Source organism: Helicoverpa zea, chromosome 1, assembly GCF_022581195.2.
Source record: "Helicoverpa zea isolate HzStark_Cry1AcR chromosome 1, ilHelZeax1.1, whole genome shotgun sequence".
NCBI lineage: Eukaryota > Metazoa > Arthropoda > Insecta > Lepidoptera > Noctuidae > Helicoverpa > Helicoverpa zea.
Genome location: NC_061452.1, coordinates 10,438,428 through 10,465,727, shown reverse-complemented (window position 1 = coordinate 10,465,727; position 27,300 = coordinate 10,438,428). Strand labels below are relative to the sequence as shown.

Genomic DNA, 27,300 nt, shown 5'->3' with positions numbered 1-27,300 from the left:
GTTTGCCGAATCATTTAACAACTATTTCATAGACCAAGTGCAAGATATCCCTAGTTATGATTCAGAAAGTAAATGCGATATGCCTAATAATACAGTCTTTATATATGCGTCCGGTAATAGACCTAGATATTATACGAGTGATTAAAAGTTAAAAAAAAATAAAAATAGTTATGGCTATGACGGTATTCATACAGTCGTAATAAAGTATGTTTCTGATATTTTGGCCAAACCAAATTTGTAATATACATTTTAGCAAATAAATGATTTCTATTTCTTAGTAAAATACTTGCATAATAAACTATTGTCGTCAAAATTACCTGCCCTCAATCCCATCGCAACAGCGACAGTACTGCTAAAAACTTGAGTGCAGTGTTTTACTCTCATCTTGGGGATCATGCTTGGTATCACATGTAGTAGGGTTAATTTGGGAACTGTAGTCACTCCCATGAAGCCTGGAGCACGTTGGTACAAATTTAGTATGTCGTCCCATTTCGCTACACACTGCTTGCCCTCATATGTGCAGTGTAATGTTTTTGTAAGTAACTTATTCCTTACACCTTTCAGCAAATGTGGGGGATCATACAGTGGAATAATGCTTGTGTTATTTATTTCAAAAAACCCCCCTCGCCATTCTTCACTCCTCCTAAGATATTTTTCTTTCGTTTCGCTTAATAAAGCGTTTATTGCAGCCACATTTGTAGCGCCTTGGTCACACACAGTTGCCACAACTTGCAGGGTTGTTTCCTCCACAGCTTGAACCACAGTTTTGATCAATCTTTTTAAATCCGATGTTTTTGTGGACCCGGCACAGAAGCTATAAGCTATTGGCTGTTTATATTTTTTTACCACTCCTCTCACCATAAAAACTAAAACATGGTCTGCAAATTCAGTTGTTTGTTTGTGTCCATCATTCACAAAACCAATAATTTCGTCGTTTTTCACGTCGTATTTTAAGCTAGGAGCAATTGCCATCTCATCAAAAATTATAGTGCAGAATTTGTGTCTTTTTGGCAGCTTTAACACCCTTTTTTTCAACTGCTTCATCATAAGTGGATTTATACCAGGTTGCAGTGTTAAATTTTGAAGCACACCTTGTATGGTTTTTCTTTTTGGCAAAATGAAGAGCTCACTTAAATATCTATATGCCTTTGGACTGGTTTTAAACAAAGACAGAGCCAAAACTTTTTGATCAAAAGTGAAGCGTCTTCCTTTTAGCTTTTTACCGAGTTGGGTAACCTGCATGTTTAAAAAAGTTTTGGTGGCTTTGGACATATTTCGGGTAAGGACCTCAAATGCCTTTGTATTTACTGTTTTTGTTGCTCTTGACAGCCTCTCTTTGAAGACAAGTTTTTGTACTTTGGCTTTTCTTAAATTTGATTTTAATTGGAGTACAGCTTTTCTTAACTCCATTTCTTTTCTCCCACGTATCTTTAAAGATAACAAATGTTCGTTTTCTGAAAAAAATATCAAAGTAATAAACACTCTTTGGGAAAATTTAAATATTCCTATAATTTCTATTCCTAAACATCTATTAACAAATTCTCCAAAGCTGGTAAAAACCTCATTGTAATCCATTGCTCAGAACTTAGCAGACAAACAGATACAAAAAGCAAGAAAGCAAAGGAGACGGTCATACTAATGCTTAGGTTAGTAATTTGAACAGCATGTTGACCTATATAGATCAAAAGAGCGTAATTATTCTGATTTTTTAAAGCATTAAATAATATTTTATAGTCCTCCGTATATTTTTAATAGAAGATGAAAAAATATAAGCTTGTGTCCCTACAAACAAAATAAGTACCTTGCTTTTTCAGGATTTTGTTAGGATTATCCAAAGGCGTTGTTGGTTCTGAAGGGACAATTTCCATGTTTCGTTTAAATGACCTTGAAGTGGATGGTTTCTCATCAGTAATATTAATCTTCATTCCAGAACCTAGAAAATCAAACAAATATTGTGCCATAAAATACAATACATATAAGTATCGGTTTAATGTGTGGTTCCTTTTAGAAGAAGAAGGGAATAAATATGTACTAATATAAGAACACGATTTTTAGTTTGATTCGGGAACACAAAAAGCCCACAATAAAAACCTTTTTTTTACTTATGTACTACAGAACAGTGTGCTGACATGTTTACAAAAGCTCTTGCTCGTGTGAGATTTCAATATCTTAGAGATAAAATTAGTATAACTTTAAATAAATACTTCTTTTTATCAATATAATTGGATAACATATCAGCATACTATTATTAAACATCTGTGTGATTTGTCATAATTTCTGTATTTCTACATTTGTATGTTAGTAATGAGAAGGCTTTAATTTGGTGGGTGTGTCAAAAGTATTTAAATTCCCCACCTTCTTACTACAAATTAACTTGCAACACTATTCTGGTTCACTCTGTTCGCGCTCGTTTCTCTTGCTGTATCCAAGTATTGATTACTAGCCGTTTTCCCGCGGTTTCACCCGCGTCCCGTGGGAGCTACTGCCCGCGCCGGGATAAAATATAGCCTATGTAACTGGCAGATAATATAGCTTTCTAATGGTGTAAGAATATTTAAAATCGGTCCAGTAGTTTTTGAGTTTATCCATTACAACCAAACAAACAAAGTTTTCCTCTTTATAATATTATATAGTATAGATAAGCTCAATTAATTACACTGGTCAACAAATTATTATTATTATTTTGGTGCAAAGGTGAAATATACAATTTCTTGTAGAATATTAGATACGTAATCGAAGAAGAGATATACCCCTCCTAAAGTACCAAAAACGCGTTTTTGGTACTTTAGGAGGAAATTTGATGAAATTTTTTGGGGACAGCAGAATTTTCTAGTATTTTCTAACTAAAGCATTATATAGTACTACTCTTCCTGATTGAAATTCATTTTTATTTCGAACGCTATGCGCTACGCGGTCAAAATGTCTGGATTTTTCGTGCATATATGAAACTTCATGATTTTAGAAAAAGTGTTGGTTGGATCTTTTCTGCTTAACATGGTATGTTAAGGTAAGCAAAATGAAATTCAACATACCTGATAGTCTGATGTTAGTTATGTCTAATGGAGCTGAAGTTGTTGAATGCTCATCTCGTAACATTTGAACAGGCGTTTCTTTATTCAAGGGTCCACCTGAAAATGAAATTAATTATTTTCCATTTATCTTAAGTTTATTATTACTTTCCAAAATTTAATCCAATATATAAAAACAGGTATGATTCCTGGACAGGATCAATGATTTTGAACCATTGTCTGAGTTATAGTTTTTGTCAAAATGAGCCTCGAATGAGACTCTATTCAGTATATTGATTTAAACTTTCATGAAATAAGTAACTCCAATCAGTATTTTTTGTTATTTTTCATAGTTTCAAATATAGCTATCTATGTCCAGTTGGAAAATTGACACTGTACACAGTGTGCAAGCAAATGTATTAATTACCTTCAATGAACAGTGTGGGTATTGCTAATTTACATAATCTGTTCTTAGGGTAGTGGAAGACCGGTGCAAAATGTCTTCGGCATACTCTTCGGTTGTTATAAATGAAGATTTCATCAAACTTTTTGACGGTATCTCCAACAGTTTGAACCCATTTCTTGAAGCGTTCTCTTTCAATATTTGGGTTTGGAAATTTATGCAGCACACCTGGAATATTGTTTTGACTGAGCTTTATTCATGTAAAATAACAAACAACAAAATAATATATGTAATATGATTTATACCAACCGTCTTCTGTAGTGATCGTACAGCCAGGCACACAACAAGACATGAAAGACATTGTATGTGTTAAGTTGAACACCAGAGTCAATTTCTCACAACACTAACAATGAGTCCTATCTCAAACAAGAGTCAATTTCTCACACTTATCACTATTATAACTACGAGTCCTGTCTCAAACCAAACAAGAGTCAATTTCTCACACAGAGTAATATCTCACAAAACATCAGCTCAACTCGAAGTCGAAATCCAGGGCAAAAAGTGTTTCAAACAAACAATCTCACCTGAAACTCGAAATCAAATTAACTATATTATTTTAAATAATTTTTTGAAATTAACGCATTTTTTAGGTGACGTCTTACGTCATTTCCCTACTTGGTGTGACCATATTAGGACAAAAAACACTTTTTGCAATGTTGATTGAATTCGTTGTTTTATTTTTTCTATCTACTGCACTAAATAAAATAAATACTATTTAGCAAGATAAATATTTATCTACATTATATTATTATTTTTGATTAAATCATATCACTGTTATAAATTGGTAACCCAACGGGTATAACGAGTAAATAGTTTTCAATATGAAGGATGGATGGCGTTAGTTTCCGTACAATACAAAAGTTTCAAGCAGCCTGCAATGTTCTAATGCTACTGCTACACCTGCGTCTTAACGCGTTAAATTTTGGCATTACGCAGATGTGGCCAACGTTTTAATGTCAATTTATACTAATGGCAATATAAATAGCATTAAACGTTAAGCGATAACTCGGGTGTCGGTTTTTTGGACGCATCAAAGGGTTTTAGTGCGTAGCTTAGAGCGCTAAGTGATGTTGGCTACATTAATGCCATCTCATTGCACGCATGCAAGGACGAGTGTAGATACTTTGTTTAAGTTGTAACTGCATTTTACGAGCACGGTAATGGAATGGTCAAATGAGAAAGCTTTAGTTTTTAGAATTATTTTGTGTATCTGAGTTTAATCTCTTTAATGTATGTTAACGCGTTACTTCATGAGGGATTAACTCTTTGCGTAAGTGTAGCCAACACGCATTTTTAATGCTATAAGTAACGCGTAGTTGGCCATTGACATTAACGTTAACGCTAACGCAGGTGTAGCAGGAGCATTAGAGAAAGAGAACATAGCGTGTCTGTCAATTTGTAATTTGTGGATTTGTGTTTGTGTCATTTCGTAAATTAAATCTTCTTCAGAACTTACAAATAAAATCAATAATATTTTAAGTTACACTTTTTACTTAATATGAATAAAAACTTAGTGGAATAATAGGTGATGTCGCAAATTTTGTGTAATAAAAACATCCAGTGTGAACTTAGATAGGTACCCAAGTGAGCATTGATGTTTGTTGATAAGGAAAGTTCTTTGTGATTCTAAAAAATTTTCGCACTCATAAATTTCTCAAAATGACTACCATCAACTCGAAAGTTACCAAACTATTAGAAATGTTTAAAGGGCTGAAGTCGGACGCAGTTCCGAGAGCCCCCAGGACTAGTGAAGGTCGTACACCAGAAGCTCACAATACAAATGCTCAGCATCCAGAAGAACACGATGAAGAAATAGTTATAGAGTCCGTGTCTGACGATGACATCAAAAAAGATAAGAAATCAAAAAAAGAAAAGAAAAAGAAAACTAAGAAAACAGTGGATTATGATGATGAAGAGAATTCAAAGTCCTCTCAAGAAAAACGCGGCAGTTCAAGCTCCGTGAACGTTCAAGGTGATGAAGAAATAGTATATTTTAATAAGGTTTTCAGTAATCCCGATAAAAGAGATTTTACCCCAGTGACACATTGGTTATTCAAATGATTCATAGTTTATTCGAAAATATATTAAAAGACAGACTTTACTAACAAGCACAGCGGTACTTTGGTGCCATATTGGTTATTGGTGCCTTTGCTACACCCTTACCACCATATTAATAAATGCTAAAGAGGATGTATTTTATCAGAATACACTACTTTTTTGGCCATCACTTTTGATTTAAACCAAAAATGTGTGGAATGTGAATGACATCCTATTTTATTTGCATTATCTTAATAAATAATCTTTATAAGTATTTACTTGACTTACATAATATGTAAAGATAAAATTGTTAAACTGTCTCTGATTCATAAATTATACCAGTTAACATACCTATATTTTCTGTGTTTTGACAAATAAAATGGCCATCTGAATTATTCAAATGAAGAATCAGGTCACGTCAGTTGTATTTTTACACAATAGATAAGGAATATTGTTCAAATGTCTTTGTAACCTCCACAAAAAAGTGGTGGAAATACCCTAATAGCAACTGTATGAGTCATCTTTCATGCTAAGAGAAGTAATGAGTATAATACATTGTTGAATCTCATGCTTCATTAAATAATTATGTAAATATAATTTCAGCAACTGGAAATGTATACAACATAGTAAATGCAAAAGGTGTCAGGCTGGGAAATGATTACTACTTTGGTCCAGTCACAATGTCGGGCAATAAACAATCAGGTAAAGAGAAGAAGTATGAAGAGGAAGAAATTGAGAAGGATAACTTTATCAGGCTGCTTATGGAAGCTAGGATAAAGGTAATTAGCAAGTTAATTGTATAACATAGCAATCATGGTACAACCCCTTAGGTCCCAAAAACTGTCTTCTATTCTTTAAGCCTTGTTGCATCTGCTTTATACATAGTCGCTGGTACCCGCATTCCGTGGGAATGTCAATCTGTACCCAAATAAAATATAACCTATGGTACTCAGGGATTGCCTTGCTTTCCAATAATCCATTCTTCAAATCTATTCAGTAACCCTTTAGGGTAAAGGCTCCAAAAATAAACAAACAAACAAACTACAAACAATTATTTCTCTCTATTATATTAATATAGGTAGATAATGCTTAAACTAAACTACATGTTGCCAGTGTTGTATAAACTTGTATGTATTTTTCCAGCCTGACCATGACTACATGGACTATATATCAAAGAATCTTGGGAAGAACTGGCACACAGTCTTCAGAGCCCTCGGCTTCACTCAAGGAAGAATTGAAACTGCTGAAATCAATGCCGCTGGATATGATATATCTGAGGTAAATGTAAAATTTGTTACTAAAGTTGTAATGTTAAGTATTTGATAGCAGATTATTATTATTTTTGGTCTATTTTTTTGTATTCGTTTTCACCATTTTTTTGATGGCTCAAATGACAAGCTTTTGACAGCTGGCAGAAGCCATTTTAAGTGGGAGAATTAAGCAAAAGGAATAGCCACATGTGCATTCTTGTTCCCGGAATGAAGTTGCAAACAACCATCGGATTTAGAGAACTATCATGATAACAACAAAATATAATCATAAACAAATAAATAAGTTATCTTTTAATTGTTATTGTCAATTAAAATACACTTTTTCCTCAATAGTTTCACAGTGCATTATGATAACGTTTGCATAAGTCGTACTACTTGACTAGATACTTACGTCATGAAAACCACGCAAATACATATTTTTTGAGATAGTAACGCAGTTTAGTGCTGCTCTATAGAGATATCAGATACTAAAATAAGTGGTAGGTATTGATAACAGCATAATATTATATTTGTCGAAAACTATGCACTTCCCGCGGTTTCATCAGATCAAATCGTAAAAGGGGCTCATGAACCAAGATAAAAAATTTCCGGTGTTAATCTTGACAAACCACGTTTGGTTCTCCTGACAAACAAATTCAAACTATTTCTAAATACAGTTTCTGCCATTTACAATCAGCATGCGCGGTAGTATTTAGTAGCGAACTTCGGACAAGCTAAATCACTGGGCAAGAACTGTACATACTCTGAGACTATACTACTAACGTTGTTATTCAGAACCTATTAGTTTACTAAAGGACCATGAGTCAAATTGGGCTCATTGTCCAACAGAGTTATAGCATATGCCGTTGTGAAGGTTTTTGTTTGTACTAAAATTGTTACTATGGGCACTACCTTCAATTCCATGGCAAAAAAAAGATATGCACCTAAACAGGTTTTGTAGAAAAAGAATTGTTAGGAGTCGTAGTGCGCTTGGTTGTTCATGACATAAAACCTAATTCGCAGGATTTGATTATGATAGGATTATGGGACCACCTTCATCACCAGGTCAGGATCTGATGATGAAAACCCTGAGAAATCGAGGGCAACTTTCGAAAATTGTAGGCGTGCATAGGTCAAAAACTTGACAATGAGGTGTACGTTTGATAACACTATGCAACAGTGAAGGTTTGGAGCTGACCTGATGATGGAGACCGGAGAAGGTCGAGGGAACTCGACAACTGAATATGTAAACTACCTCGTGTTTGGGCTTATATTATTCGTATTGATGAGAACTTTCCACAAATGCGAATAGTGACAACTATGCTTGTCACTGAAAAGCCAAAAATAAAAAACTTTTTACAAAAAAATAAAACCGACTCCCAAAAACACTGAAAAGCAAAAAAAAAAACTATTCTTAGGTGCATCGGCATAGAAGTCGGTGGCGTATAAACTCAGGAACATCCATAGGAGACATCAGGAGACTCCATCTCTAGCACAAAGAAGAAATCGTCCACGGACTGTCCACGCCGTGCTGTTGCGGTGCCGCTATACTGTGCCATGACCCTTACTGCTCGTGTCTAACAGGTAGACGCACAGTAGGAAGTTGTGCTCATATCATTTCAATAATATGGTATCTAGGGTTAGGCAGGCACACACAATTTAATCCACCGGCAGGATATTTAGACGACATTATTATTGGTATTGATTGAAATGTTAACAAAAATAATTTTAACTGTTAGCAGTTGTTTTATTTTTTATGTATACATTAAACCTGGAATTAAAACTAGATAAAGGTGTTCAATAACAAAACCTACAATGCCATAACAGCACTACTTTTTGCAGAATATTAGTTTATTTATGGTCGGAGAAAAATATTTATAGCAAAATAACCCAATGGATTCTTCGCAAAAATGAGTTTAAATCTTTATATTTAGTGCTTTACAAGTATATTCAAATTGGTCTCATCTCTGTTGGTGGGTGAGCCCAGGCTTCATACATTTTTGCCCATGGTCCTTTGTTTTGTTTTCGCAGGCGCGCTACAAACTATTGATAGACTGGGTGAACAATGACGACGATGGAACTCTTGGCCGGCTGGCTAGTCTGCTGTGGGAGGAAGGAGAGAGGAGCCTCGTCAGAGACCTATCCGTTATGTACAAGAAAAGTAAAAAGTAACCATTTTAGTGAAATGTGAAGAAATAGGGGTATGTTAGAATCTAGAATTTTTTACTTGCATAATTTAATCTTTCAGATTTTTAAATTCAGAAACTCAGTTTTAACAGAACAAATATCAACTCCTATTTATATGCACACCTGCGTTACTACGCCGTAAAAATAGTCGCTATCAATTTTGAAATGAGACAGCACATTTTTTTACACTTACTTTTAATGAGTAGCAACACAAACCAGCTACATAGTACGAAATAGATACATTTTTTTGTTAATTTATAGACAAGACTGCGAAAACGTATTCTTGGACTGTGTAACAGAATAAATATGACTCATTTTAACCTCTTAACACCGTTACGAAATACCAGTAGTTAAACGGCTTTTTTGAGTTAATTACTCATTTATACAATGTGTTTTTTGTTAGGTCTAACTTACTCCTACTTCCCCTTTGTAGGACATTTTTTATTAAACCATGTGCTAAAATCTATAAAAACGATAGAAATTGACTTTTTGAAATGAATGTATGTAATTGGTGATTGGTTTGAGATGTAAGTCTATTATATTTGTAATGAGATTTTTAATCATTCCTTGATGATGAGATTTTTAAAAGGTAAGCAAAAGTGTGACTTTGTATGTCTTTGTGGGTTGAAGTGCAATGTTATGACTTAAGAACAAGAGTGAGGGAAACAGATGACATCTGTTGTGGAAAACTAGTACATCACAATGTGTATGAGCCTAATGTAATGTCGGCCATACACGAGATCACGACATCAGCATCACGATTGGTTTGGTTATTGAAAGTTTATGACCACATAAAGTCAATACTTATTGATCAAGACTTCATACTGTTTTGACGGTAGGAAGGCATGATCGTGTATGGCCGATATAAGGTGACAAGTGCATCTCATTATTCGTAAACTTAATACATTTTTTAATTGGTTAAACCAATTAAAAAAGTCTATAAACATATGTGAGCACTTACCTTACATTAGCTTATTAGGATAGGCAAAGAAGGGGTTTTTACATAGTGGCCCAACTGTGTGATATTTATGTCTGCTAATTTTGTATCTAATCTAGCTAGATATAATATGCATTTGATGCATTTACGTGATTCCATATTAAATGAACAAAATACGCCTAATAAAAGTGCCTACTTTCATAATATTTACAATATGTATCTATGAAAATTGAGAAATTAAAATATAAAATCGTTTTTGATCTAGTCACAGAATTTTAATAATCTGTACATATTTAAGTACCAAAAACTTGTGACGTCACTTTACATATCATAACATATTTGTGTACATTTTGGAATACAATATACAATATTGAATTATATAATTTTTGATAATCGTTTTTACTATTTGATTTATACCTTTCGTTTATTATTATATGCTTCGTGATTCGCCTTTTTTTGGTGCTCATTATTTGTAAAAACATCGATATATTATTGGTTAACACTAATCATTATAGTGTGACGTTATGTACATTTTAATAACCAGTTAATTGGACAAAAATATTGGTAAACAGTAGATACAACTTTGTTTCTGACGTGTATTTGAATCTGAATCCTTTCGGAAGATACTGAGAACAAATTATTACATAATAATCAATTCTGATGAGCAAGCGTTTATGACCCTATTCCTTATAAACACAAAGTTTAAAATCGTGCAGCTTCTTAACTAAATATAGATCATTATTTATCTTAAAGAAAACAACCGTGAATGCTAGTCAAATGATAACTGTAATGGGGGTTATTCGCGTCAGTCGCCGATCGTCAGTTGTTCAGTTAGTACAAAATGCGCGTGCCTAATCGCAGCGGCTTGGAAATAGTGGCGATTGACGTCAAAGATGTCAGGTTTCCTACATCTTTGGGATCACATGGATCTGATGCGTTGGTAAGTCTTACAAATACTGTTATTGTATCATGAGTACCTATTCATGAAAGTGGAAAATTGAAGCAAAGAAAGTGCGAAAGTGAAATAAGTTCTCCTGACCAACATTTATAATACGCGAGAATTAAGTTAGAAAAAGGTATGTTTCTATAAGTTGTTTACTTCAAAGTAGATTAGTTTTAACGACTACCCGAAGTCTATCAACTATGATGCAGCTTTATTATCACGTGGTCTTTATTCTCATTGTAAAACGACCTACAGCACTAAACTACTCAAGCAACCAAATCCTGTGCTTTTTCTCGTTATTGTACCATATGATTATACAGATTGGAGGTATGTAAATGTTTTATGGCAACTGCATATTAAATTCTTGACCGTTATTTGAAGCTTACTAGTTTGAGATAGGCACCTACGTGTTTTCCGCTTTTATCTCTGTCCTTTTCTACCCCATATCTTGCATCTCTCTCGCACACCGACCAGTTTCACTCCCCACCAGGCAGGAGGCGACGAGTGTTCTCGGCGGCCACAGTTCGTCATTGGCGTCTTGTTTTCCGCCCGAGAAGGTTGGTCTAACCAACCGCTGTAGTATTTCGTTGAAAAATAAACTCAGTGCTCTCGCAGAACACAGGTGAGTTTATAATATTTTATACAATTTGTTAACGGTTTTACCGTTCGATATTCGATTTTGCGAAATCAAGTGTTAATATTTTGTACATCTACCCCTTTTTTGTCACGAGTTTCTTCCGTGTACTTTTTTTTTCAGTAATTTGTTTTCAGAATGAGTGACTTATAAAGCAAATACGGATGCGGTAAATAATAAAGCTACCACAGCCCGTGCACGTGACTATGGAAAAGAAAGCAAGCCCGAAGTTCCTAAGGCACCTGTGGCCCTAGTTCAATCCTGCAAGGCGTTCAACTTTTTGACAAAAAAGAATGGTGTGAGGTGCGGTCCAACCAGCATCTCCTTAGTTCGGACTGGTCACTACCGCACTTGAAGAGGGCTGGTGGTGTCAAGAAAGCTTTTCGGCCTTGAAAGACTTGGTACGCTCCCCTCGGACTGCCAGTAAGTCTGTTAGCCACCCCCCATGGGGGTCGGCTCATTATCACGGCGTGTGATGGTTTTCGGCCTTAAAAGACTTGGTACGCTCCCCTCGGACTGCCAGTAAGTCTGTTAGCCACCCCCCATGGGGGTCGGCTCATTATCACGGCGTGTGATGGTTTTCGGCCTTGAAAGACTTGGTACGCTCCGCCTAGGACTGCCAGTAAGTATACTAGCCACCCCCCGCAGGGGTCGGTTCATTATCACGGACCCGCGCAGGGTACCAATCTTGCATTTTGCGAGTCGCAGCATCATTACAAAGCAGGGACCAGTAAGTATAGGGACCAGTAAGTATACTAGCCATCCCCCGCAGGGGTGGGCTCATTATCACGGACCCTCGCAGGGTACCAATCATGCATGTTGCGGGTCGTACCATCATTGCAATCTACCCTCGCAGGGTGGCTTTTTGGATCGACTTTCGAAGAGTCGCCATTATAACCTTCCCTCGAAGGGAAATGGTAATCACACTCACGCTGAATGGCGTGTGACGCAAAACTCTAAAAGCTCCCTTGGGATATCACGAGTAAATTACAATAGGAACCATGTCCAACAGAGGAAACAGAAAGCGTCCAGGCCGCAGGCGGACTTTGATGCGTCCAACAAGGCACGTAAGTTATGACTAGACATCGGATTATATGCATTTGCATGTTTGCATATGCAAATGCATATTATGCTATTATTTTAGCGTTATTGCATATTTTGGTACTTTTTCATTGATAGTGCATATTTCAGTATTTATACGTGATAGACGTGTTGTACTACGCCAAAGAGTATAATAATAATTAGTACGCTCTCCTCAGTGCGCTTTCGCCAAAGAGTATATCTCGGCAGAAATGGCGCCAAATTTCAAGTTCTGTCCGGTAACGTCAGTTGACGTCGAAAGGTCATTTTCAGCCTATAAATTAATTTTAAGTGACAAACGTCACAAATTTGCGGCAGAAAACCTTGAAAAATATGTAATTGTATATTGTCACAAGAATTACAACTAATAGTACCTCTATGTATATTTAAATATATGTTCTGAAAATAAAAGTTAATTCTAATAGTGGTTTTTTAACTGTGCATATTTTGTGCATATTTCGCTCTTTTTTAGTGCATATTTGCATGCATATTTTGGCATTTTGATAGTGCATATAATCCGATGTCTAGTTATGACTTTCCAGGCGGGTTGCCTAACATTATATCAAGACCAATGGAAAGAAATGGGAGCTCCGCCTTTCTTGTTAAAAATAATAACTGGGTATCGCATACCATTGGCCAAAAGCCACCTTTGATAGATAATGCCAGATTTGACCAGAGAGTCCAAAGAGATGGATGTCGTCATATCCCAAATGATAAAACAAAAAGTTCTATTGATAGCTGCAAATTCTGCCAGCTTTCTTTCCAATATGTTTCTTGTGCCCAAAAGGCGACGGAAAGAACCGTCCAATACTCAATCTCAAGGTTCTCAACAAGTTCATAATTACGGAACCCTTCAGTTTAATAAATGTTTTTCGGGTGCTGGAGTTTCTTCAGAAAGACGAATGGCTGTGCAAGTGGATCTCGCCCAGGCTTACTTCTACCTTCCGGTAGCCGAAGGTCACAGATATTTTCTTCGACTAGTATACAGAAGAAGACTGCTTCAGATTACGTGCCTACCATTTGGCTTAAGCACGGCACCCAAGACCTTCGCCACAGTGACCAATTTGGGTGGCTCAAACTTTGAAAACTCAAGGGTTACTTATAATTGTGTATCTCGATTTTCTGGTGGCTCACCAAGATATATTTGCCTACTTTGGGATCATTTGCACCATGTTTTGGATGGCAAGTGAATAAATCGCAAGCATTATCAACAAGATAATGACAAAACGCACTACGTGACAAACAGCACGACAAACTTAGAAGACCTGCATAGCTTGATAGGACTTTTAAACTTCGCAAGTTTTCGTTGTTCCATACGGCAGACTGCATTACCGGGCTCTCCTCACTATCCTCAATGCAGTGTTGAACAGCAATCTATACCTACCCTATTCATGGAACCGTGAGCCAAACGGTGAACAAACCATAAAAAGGGTTCTTATAAGTCACGATTGAAGTAATGATGATATTTTAGAACGATGTCTGTGGAACTTATGCAATCTTTTCAAACTTAATTGAAATCAAATATGTATAATAAATGCCGTAAATTATTTTCTTAATTTTAATGAAATATGTAGTAAATCGTTTACATGTAAAATGAACCTAGAAGTCTTGACTGTCATACATAGAACCCTACTTAATTGAAGACCACAGATACTAAGAACATTTTACATAAAAATGTGACGTTTTTGTCATCGGTCGGGTTATACCCACTATTTTGAAAAAGTGTCATTCTTTGGTTACATTGTGGGCTCACGGCTCGGTGAATGGAGTATAGCAATGTTGAACCTACCAGCAGATACCTTAGCAGATCTAAAGTGGTGGCTGGTCAGCTGCCACCAAACCTTGGATATTCATTCGCCACTTCCCTGTCACCTTATAACCACGGACGCCTCCGATGTAGGATGGGGGCACAACTGAACGGAACTCCCGTAATGGGTTCATGGAACGAGAGAGAAAAAGGCTTTCACTGCGATCTGAAAGAGATGCTTGCAGTATTAACTGGAAAATCACGGCAAGTTGCTAAAGAGATCAACAGCCATTTTTCAATGCAGAAATGGGACTGTGGTGTCATATCTAAGAAATCAAGGTGGCACCCGATCAAGGAGCCTACCGAACTTGACGTACAGAGTATTCAGTTATCTTGAGCTGTATCAAATCTATCACGTCGTGAATCATATACCAGCCCTATTCAACAGTCAGGCAGACCATCTCTCCCGACACAAACCTCCACCGGAGTGGCATCTTGTATCAGCAGTGGACCTATTTGCCTCGAAGCGAGCCCAGGGACACATAGTTGTGTACTACGTGCCCCTAGATCTGAAGGACCCGAAAGCGGGGTTCCACGATGCATTTTTCTCAAGTTTTGACTTACCCGCTAGCATGGGTATTACCGCCACCTTACCTTATACCGTAGGTCCTCAGTCATCTCAATTCAGGAACGGGAGTTAATCTCATAGTAGTTCCTTCGGTGGCACCAGGTATTTTGGCGAGCAGATTTGAAGTCCCGATCATTAGCAGTACCCTACACACTGATGAACCTCGAGCAGAAACCGATAGACACAGCAACGGGGATACCCCCTGCCAAGGTCAAGGAAATGGGGGGGGGGAGGGACAAGGAGTCTCTCCGACTGAAGTCTTCTTCAATCCACACGCAACACTTATCAATCAGCTTGGAGTCGATGGTTAAATTGGGGCGAAAAGTATGAAATTGGATCCTATGAATCCTTGAATCCCTATTTGGACCTATACTTACCCAATTTTTAGCGGACTTACACATAGTAAATAAACTAGCATACAATACTATTTTATTACACAAGTCAGTTATAGCTACACTATGCAATGCAGAAACCACTCTAGAGCTAGGTTCACACGTTCTAGTCGGACACATTTTAAAATCAATAGCGCTGAGCAAACCTGTTCCCCGGGAAGCCGTCCATCTGGAATATTGACCAATTGGTAACCTACTTAAGTGCAGTAAACGTAGACGAGAATAATCCATTTGCAACTTCCAGGCACACTGCTGCTCTTTCTTTTGCTAGCTTGTTTCGGAAAGGCGAGTCCATGATCTTTCCTTGCTTGCAATAGACCCAGAACATTTCAAAAACAACAAAGATAATTTAATCTTATGGCCAGTCTTTGGCTCTAAGACCGACAGTTCTAGTCATAGGCAGTCGGGTTGTTGTTTGATGGATAATCAGGAAAATATAAATCTAAGTCCAGTGTATTGGGTCAGAAAGACTAAAGCCTTGTTAGAAGATAGACGGACATCGGCTAATTCCTTAAATTTATTTATATCCGTTAGAGGCCAACCAAAGGCAGGCACCCGAACGATGATGCGGGTGGATTAAGACATTGTTAAAAGAGGCAGGAATAACTACAACCCCAGGAAGCTTCCACTCGGCGGTAGCGTCAAAATCTGTGTTGACAATATACCTTTGGACGATATATTAGCAAAGGGTAATTGGCGATCAGGCAATACATTTGCCCATTTTTACAGAAGGGAAAGATACCCACTAAATAGAAGTAGCAAGTTATCTCGATTATTTAATTAATCCAGCTGATTAATGTCTATATTTTTGTTACTATTGTTATTAAGAAGTATCGCAATGTTTTTGTTAATTACTATTAGAAAATGAAATCAATTTTTGCTTTTGTTCTTGCATCTCTCTTTTAATTTTTATTACTCATCCTTCGAGCCCCTTTCCCAACTATGTTGGGGTCGGCTTCCAGTCTAACAGGATGTAGCTGAGTACCAGTACCAGTTAACTTTGATTACATTAGTATTCCAGGACGCAATACACATACTTACATGTGATTACTCGTGTACCTAAGTACCTATTTACATACACAATTTCATTGTGCTTTTGCTCACATTGGCGTCCACTTCCACCAGGCGATAACAAACACGTCTCAAACTAGTAAGCTTCAAATAACGGTCAAGAATTTAATAGCAGCGTTTTACCTGAAATAAAACGCATATTAAATACTTACCTTATTTGAAGCTTACATTTTAATTTCTGCCTGGTGTTTTCGACTCAATGACGAACTGTGGCCGCCGAGAACACTCGTCGCCTCCTGCCTGGTGGGGAGTGAAACTGGTCGGTGTGCGAGAGAGATGCAAGATATGGGGTAGAAAAGGACAGAGATAAAAGCGGAAAACACGTAGGTGCCTATCTCAAACTAGTAAGCTTCAAATAAGGTAAGTATTTAATATGCGTTTTATTTCAGGTAAAACGCTGCTATTATAGACGTAGGTAGTAAATAGTGCACCAGAAGAAATGCAGCGGAAAAGGAGCCGACAGAAATGGATGTGTCAAAAGTCCATTCAATTTCATTAAAAATGCTTCCATGATGATTTTAAATAAATTGTTAAGATGTCAATGAAGAGTGGTAGATAATATTCTACTAGGAGAACTTTGACCTATAAGTTTCTTTTTTGGTATCGTGAACCCTAGATAAGTTTTTGTTTCACGAACCTTAGATAAGTTTTTTTGTATCACGAACCCTTGATAGAATTAACTGATTTAAGACACGTGTATTCTGTTCACGGTCATGGTCAGGTCATGGAGTTATAGGTACCTACTACCATTTGTTAGTTTATGGAAAAGTTTCCAAAGATAAGCGTAGGCTGCTTTGTCTTGACGTTAAAACCAAATAGTGTAAGTTACAGATAAAGTTTGAGAGCCATTGCTTCTTAGCAACTTAAATCTCTTGCTTTACTTCCTTAACAAAAATATTTTGATGCTTTTAACCAACTTCATGAAAAGAAAGGTGTTCTCAAATTGTGCCTTTTTTTAGCATACTGACCCGAACTACTCATGCGCCTACGTCACCACGACCACAAAGAATGGCAAGCAAGGGTTCGGCCTGACTTTCACCTGTGGCCGAGGTACGGAGATCATCGTGCTCACCATCAGGTCTATGAAGAAGTTTATCTTGGGGAAGAATGCGGCCGACATTTTCGCAGACTTCGCTGGATTCTGGCGGACTATTACAAACGACTCGCAAATGAGATGGGTAAGTGGGTGCTTACCTAATAAAAGTTTGTAAGGTTTGACTTATTTATGAAATATATAATCAGAAGTAGTTAGTCGTCGTTGCATGTCCACGTCAGCAGCCGTCAAGCGTTAGGCGGATTTGAGAAAACTCTGGCACTAAGGCTTGTAAGGAGATTGAACCTGCATCTCCCTAAAAAGAAAATGTTGAAACAAGAAACCTACGTCGTAAATGCTGTAGATTTACCACAAACTCATCCCCTCAGGCTAGCCTAGGCCGAGGCTAATCTGATGAGAATCTAATGCTATTGTTTGTTTCTCAATTTTAGATTGGACCTGAGAAGGGTGTGGCACATTTGGCTGCAGCGGCTATTCTGAACTCGCTTTGGGACCTCTGGGCACGTCTCGAAAATAAACCTCTGTGGAGGCTCCTTGTCGACATGGAACCTGAGGTTTGTATACTTACATATATAGCTTACTTATCATCATCCTCCGAGCCTTTTTCCCAATCATGTTGGGGTCGGCTTCCAGTCTAACCGGATTCAGCTGAGTACCAGTGCTTTACAAGAAGCGACTGCCTATCTGACCTCCTCAACCCAGTTACCCGGGCAACCCGATACCCCTTGGTTAGACTGGTGTCAGACTTACTGGCTTCTGACTACCCGTAACGACTGCCAAGGATGTTCAATGACAGTCGGGACCTACAGTTTAACGTGCCATCCGAAACACAGCCAATGGTGTCTAAGATATACTTAGAAAGTACATACAGACTTAGAAAAGTTGCATTGGTACTTGCCTGACCTGGGATCGAACCCGCGCCCTCATACTTGAGAGATTGGTCCTTTACCCACTAGGCCACCACGATTTTTTACACATATATAGCTTACTTATGTAAGCACATAATTAAATGTCGTCGGCCCTGTGCATGATCTCTGGGATATCCGTCCCATCGGGCTATGAGAATGCATTATAGTATGTCCTGCACAGCTGGCTGCCTCTTTATATGAGAACAGCCGCAGTGGCCTAAATCGGCCTTAGATATTTCACATTAAAGGTACTTGGGCCAACAATTATTCATAGCAGAGAATAGTCTTTCATATCGGTACCTAACAATAGCAATTTCTTCTATGGACAGGACTTGGTTTCTACAATAGACTTCCGCTACATTACTGACGTGATAACGAAAGAAGAGGCGATTCAACTCCTGAAGGCCAAGCAGGCTGGCAAGGACGAGAGAGTCAAGTATTTGATGCAGAACGGATACCCTGCGTACACCACACAAGTTGGTAATATACTGGTTATTTAGTCACCAACAAGATATGTTAACTAACACTACCTAGAGGTAGGTATATGTAACTTGGGCATAGCGTAGTTTTAACAGTGAAGGTATTTTTGAAATCGGTTCAGTAGTTTCGAAACCGTTTAAAAAAAAAAACAAACAAACTAAAAAGTTTCCTCTTATATTAGTACCTATTAGTTATATATTTAAACCTCTTGCAGTGCTCGATCTAACCAATGGAAAGTTGTCCGTCACCACTACCAATTACTTTGCCAATTTTTCTGCACCATCACCAACTGACCCACCTTAACTAAGCTCTAAAAAGTTCTCAAGGTTAAAATAAGATTTTTTATTAAAGTCTATTAAATTAATTGATACTAACCCATAGTTGATAATTTGCTTTTATACTAACAATTGGACCAAAATGTAGTAAAAGTAAATTATTATTATTTATTTCAAGGTTGGCTCGGCTACAGCGATGAGCTCGTGCAGTCACTATGCGACAAGTACCTGAAACTGGGCTTCAAATACTTCAAAGTAAAAGTTGGAGTAAACTTTGAAGACGATTATAGGAGATGCAGCGCTGTTCGTAAGTGCATCGGTCCTGATAATGTTTTGGTGAGACTTTGTATACTTGTATATATTTCTGAATTAATATATCAGGTTTCAACTTCCTACTGACATAAGACTCGCACTTAGGGCCTTAACATACTAGCGGATTGCGAGCGTTTTCAAAGCGGAGCGGGCGCGTAGCGAATGCGTCGCGACACGCTGCGGCTGCTCAGCGAAGACGTCGCGGACGTCAACAAATTCGCAACGTTTTCGTCGCGTGTTTGTAGCAAATTAACGACGTACAATACACTCAGTAACAAAATGGATTCAAACAATAATCGAATGGAAGAGAGCGACTACTTTGTGTTTTTTTGCAAACGAATAAAACACTGCTTTTCGCGAGGAATTTCTTGCGCGTCCGAAGTGAATTCGCTGCGTATGCGCGGCGTGTTCGTTGCGCTCCCATACGTAACGTATTCGTTGCGTGTCCGTTTCGCTTTGAAGACGCTCGCAATCCGCTAGTATGATAAGGCCCTTAGGATCATGCCAATTCGAAGGCATCATTATTCATTCAGGAGCCTTTCGTAAGTAGTTCAGGTGCCTTTCGTAAGTAGTTCAGGTGCCTTTCGTAAGTAGCATAGTTTTTAGTCTAATTTTCTCCAATATAAGGAATATTGCTAGCATCTTCAGTAAACGTAGTGAATACAATTTTGCAATTCTTTGTATGAGGCTTATGAAGACGCCATTACCCATCCACGCCATCCACTTACTGGATATTAAAAAACTTGTTATCTTTTAAAGATGGTAGACGCCAATCAAGCATGGAGCGTGAACGAGGCTATCGAGTGGATGAAAAAGCTAGCGCCTCTGAAACCGATGTGGATCGAAGAGCCGACCTCCCCGGATGACGTGCTGGGCCATGCTGCTATATCGAAGGCTTTAGCGTGAGTACCATTGGAAATAAAACATGCACCTGATCTCTTTAATGACGGAATCCATAGGTGCTGTGAAGGAGACTCCAAACCAGTGGCGATAAATAGCGGTACACTTTGTCTGTCGAGTTCATAGCTGATGACGGCATTCTGATCTTATCAAGCATGACATACTCTTATGGGCGCTACAATATTCTTCGACCAGGGGATTCCTGTGGCTGCTGTGGGTTTTACATTAGTATCAGACACAGTTCCGCTCGCGGTTACATCCTCGTCCTCGGGGAACTACCTAAGTTCTTGTAACTAATATATTCTTTAGGCTATGCTATGCTATACTACTAAGTTTTATCCAAAGCTATTCAACTGTTAATGCTTCATTGAGGAGCAAACATCCAAACAACAAACTTATATGGTATCTACATATGATGCATGGGATAAAATTGTGACTGAGCAGATAAATCCAGGACCCGAAAGGCTCTCTTGAAAATTTACTCTTTACCTGCCTTGCCTACTTGAGCCTTCTGACAATTAATGTTGTATTGCACTACTTCTTCTTTAGTGTTAATTCCCCTTTGTACATAGGTATACATAAATAATAGACATTTTTCTATATTTAAAAGGCCGTACAACATCGGGGTTGCGACGGGCGAGATGTGCGCCAACCGCGTGATGTTCAAGCAGTTCCTACAGAGCGGCGGCATGCAGTACTGTCAGATCGACTCCGCCCGCATCGGCGGAGTTAACGAAATACTCTCTGTTTATCTCATGGCTGAGAAACTTAAAGGTAAACCCAGTTTTTCTTAAGATAACTGATCATTTGGCGTAGGTAATAAGTTCAGGCAAAAAAAATACCCAGCTTTTGAAGTGGCCTTGGAATCAATGCAAGATATTTTGATCAAAGTGTACCTGTGATATACTCGTATTTCGGATGTTTTATGAGCGACTAAAGTGGCCTAAAAATTCATTAATGCAAGATGAAAACATTCAATTGTAACAGTGACTAGTCCCTTGGTAACATTGGCGAGGAATGATACGAGGAAATATGCAAGCTTTCTACTAAGGTCCAGCTTGTCCAATCACTAATAGTTAATTAGCAAATAATACTTTGTATATAATAATTAGTCATTTTTAAGATACTGCTATTGCATCCAGTAAGTCTGACACCAGTATAACCAAGGGGTATTGGGTTGCCCGGGTAACTGGGTTGAGGGGGTCAGATATGGCAGTCGCTCCTTGTAATGCAGATACCCAGCTACATCCGGTTAGACTAGAGGCCGACCCCAACGTAGTTGGGAAAAAGGCTCGGAGGATGATGATGCTATTGCATCCTGTAGTGACAGCAAGTAAATAAATTGTCAATTTTTCACTTCCAGTGAAGGTATGTCCCCACGCGGGCGGAGTTGGGCTCTGCGAGATGGTGCAGCACCTGCAGTACTGGGACTTCGCCAGCGTGTCCGCCACCATGCAGGACCGACTCATCGAGTACGTCGACCAGCAACACGAGCATTTTGTCGACCCTTGCATTGTGGAAAATGCTAGATACATGGCACCTAAGGTGAGCCAAGTAACTCCCATCTGCATAGACTTTTCCAACTGTAGGTCCCGGCTGTCATTAAACACCTTTGGTAGTCGTAACGTGTAGTCAGAAGCCAGTAAGCCTGACAACCAGTCCTACCAAGGGGTATTTGCCCGGTAAAATGGGTTAAGGAGGTCAGATAGGCAGTCGCTCTTTGTAAAACACTGGTACTCAGCTGCATTCGATTAGACTGGAAGCCGACCCCAACATAGTTGGGAAAATCTCGGGAGATGACTTACATCTACCATTGCGATCGCTGGAAAATCTTTGCAACTTTTTTATTAGTCTTCATACATAAATGTGAGTAATATACTTTCTTTGGAAAATTAAAAAAAAATAAAAATATGCTCAAATCAAATTTTAATATGAGTGCAATTTATGATAACAGCACTTGAATTGCTATGCAGTGTTATCTTCAACTTGCCTACTCACTTAATCCAAAGTCCTATTTATAATTCCTAAGAAGTACCTAACTTGTATAAAAAGAAGCCTAAAATTATACCTAAAAGTATTTATATCAGGAGGCATGAAACTATATAGATTAGATACTTTCCTTTTTTACCTCTATACGAAGTTGACATAGCAATAAGCCGTCATTCAACATTTAACTAGCTTGCATAACAGTTCTTATCAAGTGACCCATGTAACATCTCACAAAAACAAGCAAATAAAATAACAAACATGATAACATTTCAAAATATTTACATTAAAATGAACATTAACAATTAAAGATACCGTACTTACGTATACACACTTCTAGATAGGAATCATGAACTCATTTTAGAAGCTCTTGTTATACAAATTGCCTTACTTTTGATAATTTTGAATATTATTATTATTACACTATACGATGATGCTATTATTGACTTTAATCTATACTTATAATAAATCTGTAGAGAGGTCAATTCTGTACATTGAATATATTTCCAAAATAACTATTAGGGGGTGATAAGTGATCGATACTGATGCCAAAAATGCAATCAGTAAAATTTTTGTCTGTCTGTCTGTCTGTATGTTCGTTATAGAAACAAAAACTACTTGACGGATTTCAATGAAACTTGGTACAATGATTCTTCATACTCCTGGGCAGGATATTAGATATTGATTATAGGATACTTTTCATCACGCTACGATCAATAGGAGCAGAGCAGTGAAGGTAAATGTTGGGAAAACGGGAGAAGTTACTCAATTTTTTATGCTTCCGTCGCGTGTGCAGCCTTAATGGTTAAAGCTACACAGAAACCATGTATGACGGAAATGTTAATTATCTAAAAAATATACCATGACCGTATATGTCTATCTTTTATAAAGTATATGTAGATCTTTTATGTTTGGCTCAGAATAACACGTTTAACTCTTTGCACAAAGTCTGAATCTAACGCGGACGAAGTAGCCGGCAAAAGCTAGTTATAAATAAATCAATTTTATACGAAACAATTTACATGCTACGGATTTGAATAATTTAATATTCATATTTTATTTTAATTTTATTGTTTAATTAAATCAATTTAATATCATATCATTTTAAACAACTACATTTCGGTAATATAACTAATTTTAAAAGCTAAAGTTATGTATCGTATAAATCTGTTTCAGTTACCGGGATACAGCACGCAGTTCTTGCCAGGAATATTGGACAAATTCGCGTATCCGAAAGGCAGTGAATGGAAGCAAATGATCAAAGATGGAATCTTCCCGCCCCCTGATGAAGCCGAATTAGTCAATGTTTAACGGAGACAATACAATTAATGTAAATATGAAATTTAATGAACAAATATTTTTGAATATCTTTCACCCTTGTTTTGTTTCTTATCAATGATTTTACACTTTATTTTTTTAATCAATTTTGGCTATAAAACTTTGTTACTGTAGTCGGCTAGTGTTGGTAACTTTTAAATTACCATGGTTTCAAGTCAACCCACGTTGATGCTGATTCAGACATGGTTATATAGGTATCATATTTTTTAGGTACATTAACTAAATAAAAAATATGTAAAATATTATTTACATTGTATTAAAAACCGGTCAAGTGCGAGTCAGCTCTCTTACTATCACGGTTCATGAGATACAGTCTGGTGACAGACGGACGGAGAGAGGAGCGAAAACAATAGGGTCCCGTTTTACCCTTTGGGTACGAAACCCCAAAAAAGTATGTAGGGATATTTTTAAATGACACAAATTTTATGTCATTGTGTTGAAAACGGAATGTTTATTTATGCAAATTATTATGTGATTACACTCGTATGCGTGTAATTGTTATATCGTAATTTAAATAACGTCTATCTATGTTTCTTGAGCAGTTCTAATAAGCGTGAAGAAAGAATATGTGGTTTTCATGATCTGAAACAGTAAACAGATTTATAAACTATGAAGGCCTTTAGCTCTCAAATCGACAATAAAGTTGAACCTACTACTACGTAGGGAAGATCAAAATGTAGATGAATTAGTATTATAGTCAGTATAGTACTTTTTTTTTTAACGACGACGTCTAAAATCATCACATGACCCCTCCCGCTGTGGGTTAGCAGCGCGAGCGGTGAGGGAGTGTCAGACTCTTACTGACTAAAAACCGTCGTGTTCCGTCGTAGGACTTTTGTGTACCAGGGCCGCGGTAACTCTTTCGAACAATCCTGCAGCTCCGAGTCAGTATAGTACTTAAACGAGAATTTGATATAAAAAGAAATTCTTACTGCAATAAAAGAGACCAGTGACAGAGGAAACATTTTCAAGCCCGTAATTGTGATCGGTGTAGCTGCTCGTTGTCTAAAGAGCATCAAACTTTTCTTAAACGATTCCGATCTTCCTATCCACTCAGTGTTGTATGCCGCTGTTACTAATTCTGCACTCTACAACAGTTATAAAACAATGTTTTTTTTTAAATGATGCTTAAGTGGTACTTAAAGAAAAAAATATTAATATTGTACGTACTTCATGTGTAAGCAGAGTGCCAAGTAAACTGGGTACCAAAATTTGGCCAGCCATAGACAGTAAATAGATCACCAGGAATATTCTGTACTCCATCGTTGCTGGCTGTAAACAAAGGCAAAAAGAATAAGCGTGTTCTTTTTAAAATAAGAATTGCATCTCTTATTTTCTCTTCTCTGCCCTGCCCTGAAACGCAGCACGGGTTTGTGGTGCAAACTGCTTACACCAGCCCGTGTCCGATTCAAAGGATGCAACCACAAATGCCAGAAACCTATTCTGGAGATGTTAGTATCTTGTCCGCAATTTGGTACTTACCATCAGCAAACTACACATATATAGTGACACATGTTGTCATCGCTCCAAAACTGAATTGGAAAAAGAATGTTGCTGAAAAAACATTTTGTATGGCGTCGCAGTAGCTAAAACAAACAATGCATTTTTAATAACTTCAATTTATCAACAATTTTGATCTAAAAATATTTTTATAAATCGTCCTTACTTCAGAATAACTTCATAGTGTCGTAACAATTTATTGATCCTTATTATTTGAATTTTGTCTTGAATTTCTAACGGTAGCTTGCGCTCTTCGGCTGATAATTTTAAATTTCTGAAATTTTTATTTAGTATCTTCATTTGAACTATTGCTACAGCTAGGAGTCCCGCAGAAAATGAATCGACGTTTAAGTTATAAAACATGTGCCCGTACATTCCAATAGATTGATAAAGAAACAAATACATAAAATGAGAATCTCGGTCTTCCTCGCTCAAAAAGTAATATTTGCAGATTGGCAGTTCTGATTTGTCTCCTCTTATAACATCAAACACTATTGGTAAAATTATATCACACGTAAAAGCTACGTGTGACAATACAAAGTAAAGTTTCCAAACCAATCTGTAACCCATGTTGGTTTTGTAAAGCATACCGTCCTTGTTTTCATAATCACCGACAAATTCATCGCAATCTATGAAATTAAATATTTCAAGTATTTCATCACGCAAGAGGAGAACTGTTAAAAACTTGGATGTCACAGGCATTTCCGTGAAGTAAAACATTAATTCTCGTAAGAATAACTCCAAACTTCGAGGTGTATAAACCAGATTTATAGTTAGAAGAAAGTTATAGAAACCCCACGAGAAGAAAAGAAATACAAGCGTATAATATTTGTAATATTTCGAGGGTGTTCTACCCTTCCATACTCCGAAAATTTTCAAAGCAATCAACGTTTGATCAAACATTTTAGATTGATCGGACGGCATGATGCTGTCGCTGCTAGCACGTATTGCAAGTAAATGTGTTTGCAATATTATGCATGTTCTTTTATAATGCTACGAGCCTTAATTTCTGTAAAGTATACAGTTATTGACGAAGACGTATTATTATGTAATTTGCCCCTATTACGCATTACTTATAATCCAATTATTTTCTACACCTAATGTATGAAGTAATTACACCTATCTTCACCTGCACATGTATGTAGGAACGTGGCGTAGCATCGCCAATACTTACTTTTTGCGCAGTAGACAAAGGGTTGTGCAATATCTATTTACCTATATTTTGTAACTTTGTTTCAGGGCTAAAGTCCTACAGTATTATTCGATAGAACAATTCTGTCATACGTCATTTTTGCGAAACTAACAAAAAATCACCCGATTTTGAAACATTATTCATTACTGCTCTGCTCCTTTTAGTCTTAGCGTGATGATATATAGCCTTCCTCGATAAATGGGCTATCTAACACTGAGAATTTTTCAAATCGGACCAATAGTTCCTGAGATAAGCGCGTTCAAACAAACGAACAAACTCTTCAGCTTTATAATATTAGCATAGATATATGAATCCTGTAGGTTAAACCATATTTTATACTTCTTTTTAAACAATAGGCATGATGACAGTCATCAAAAATCATTAAAATAATATATTTATTAAATTAAACTTGAAGCTTGGAATATAAAACGCGCATTGTTTTCTTTATTAATAATGTGATTAATATGTATTTTTATAAAATAAAATTACGAAATAAGGCAATCCGCCATGATATCTTGAACACCAATCAGAGCTCGTGACGTCATTTCTCAAAACAACTCGCGCGAAAGCGCGCGAACGTCACATTTCGTTATTGTGAACTTCCACTGCGATCTTTGTTTTTAATTAATTATAGTTGGTTATAACACGAGTTATGGAGCCCGGATTTATCAATGCAAACAGCGCTAATTTGCCTAGAATTGATATCATAATGCTGGGAAAGTTTTTGGCATCAAATAAAGATTTTTGTTCAGCTGAATTTAGAAATGTTAAAACTTCCATGTAAGTATACTAGTTTAATTAAAAAACAATGAGAGATGAAACCTAACCTCGAAATAGTTATTTACATTATAAACTATGCTAGAATCTAGAGAACTACGTAATAACTTACATCAAAGTGATCTTCACAAAAATAAAGTTGTACCCTGGGCAATATTGCTTTTGAATCTCGTCTTGCAAGTTTAAGCCACTTGTTTCGTA

At 37.1% G+C, this 27,300-nt stretch overlaps 3 protein-coding genes and 1 pseudogene across 4 annotated transcripts; 2 read left to right on the top strand and 2 right to left on the bottom strand.

The window, feature by feature from the left end:
* Nucleotides 1–2,958: 2,958 nt before the first annotated feature.
* Nucleotides 2,959–4,090, bottom strand: LOC124636086. The gene is made up of 3 exons (XM_047172054.1): nt 3,721–4,090; nt 3,436–3,639; nt 2,959–3,128 (listed from the first exon to the last, which is right to left on the bottom strand). The coding sequence occupies exons 1-3, from the start codon at nt 3,770–3,772 to the stop codon at nt 2,959–2,961; spliced, it is 426 nt and encodes a 141-aa protein (XP_047028010.1). The 5' UTR covers nt 3,773–4,090.
* Nucleotides 4,091–4,851: 761 nt separating this feature from the next.
* LOC124635918 (protein immune deficiency) lies at nt 4,852–10,280 on the top strand. The gene is made up of 4 exons (XM_047171913.1): nt 4,852–5,443; nt 6,112–6,287; nt 6,652–6,786; nt 8,790–10,280. The coding sequence occupies exons 1-4, from the start codon at nt 5,131–5,133 to the stop codon at nt 8,928–8,930; spliced, it is 765 nt and encodes a 254-aa protein (XP_047027869.1). The 5' UTR covers nt 4,852–5,130; the 3' UTR covers nt 8,931–10,280.
* A 143-nt stretch (nt 10,281–10,423) lies between these two features.
* On the top strand, nt 10,424–23,664 carry LOC124635677 (mitochondrial enolase superfamily member 1-like). 2 transcript variants are annotated; one of them, XM_047171657.1, is made up of 9 exons: nt 10,424–10,822; nt 17,337–17,555; nt 17,863–17,985; nt 18,669–18,819; nt 19,273–19,430; nt 20,166–20,308; nt 20,917–21,080; nt 21,670–21,851; nt 23,469–23,664. In XM_047171657.1, the coding sequence occupies exons 1-9, from the start codon at nt 10,724–10,726 to the stop codon at nt 23,601–23,603; spliced, it is 1,374 nt and encodes a 457-aa protein (XP_047027613.1). In that variant the 5' UTR covers nt 10,424–10,723; the 3' UTR covers nt 23,604–23,664. The 2 variants fall into 2 exon arrangements, with proteins under 2 accessions (XP_047027613.1, XP_047027674.1); XM_047171718.1 differs by lacking the exon at nt 10,424–10,822 and adding an exon at nt 16,743–17,197.
* Nucleotides 23,665–24,058: 394 nt separating this feature from the next.
* Nucleotides 24,059–26,057, bottom strand: LOC124636007 (annotated as a pseudogene).
* Between the last annotated feature and the right edge of the window lie 1,243 nt (nt 26,058–27,300).

Bases quoted from the DNA above. Each gene is read 5' to 3' on its own strand.
- LOC124635918 (XM_047171913.1), top strand. From the start codon at position 5,131: ATGACTACCATCAACTCGAAAGTTACCAAACTATTAGAAATGTTTAAA. The intron at 5,444-6,111 runs GTGATGAAGAAA...ATATAATTTCAG, and splicing joins AAGCTCCGTGAACGTTCAAG to CAACTGGAAATGTATACAAC. The intron at 6,787-8,789 runs GTAAATGTAAAA...TTGTTTTCGCAG, and splicing joins CTGGATATGATATATCTGAG to GCGCGCTACAAACTATTGAT.
- LOC124636086 (XM_047172054.1), bottom strand. From the start codon at position 3,772: ATGTCTTTCATGTCTTGTTGTGTGCCTGGCTGTACGATCACTACAGAA. The intron at 3,640-3,720 runs GTTGGTATAAAT...ACAATATTCCAG, and splicing joins TACGATCACTACAGAAGACG to GTGTGCTGCATAAATTTCCA. The intron at 3,129-3,435 runs GTAATTAATACA...TTTCATTTTCAG, and splicing joins ACCCACACTGTTCATTGAAG to GTGGACCCTTGAATAAAGAA.
- LOC124635677 (XM_047171657.1), top strand. From the start codon at position 10,724: ATGCGCGTGCCTAATCGCAGCGGCTTGGAAATAGTGGCGATTGACGTC. The intron at 19,431-20,165 runs GTGAGACTTTGT...TATCTTTTAAAG, and splicing joins TCGGTCCTGATAATGTTTTG to ATGGTAGACGCCAATCAAGC. The intron at 20,309-20,916 runs GTGAGTACCATT...TATATTTAAAAG, and splicing joins GCTATATCGAAGGCTTTAGC to GCCGTACAACATCGGGGTTG.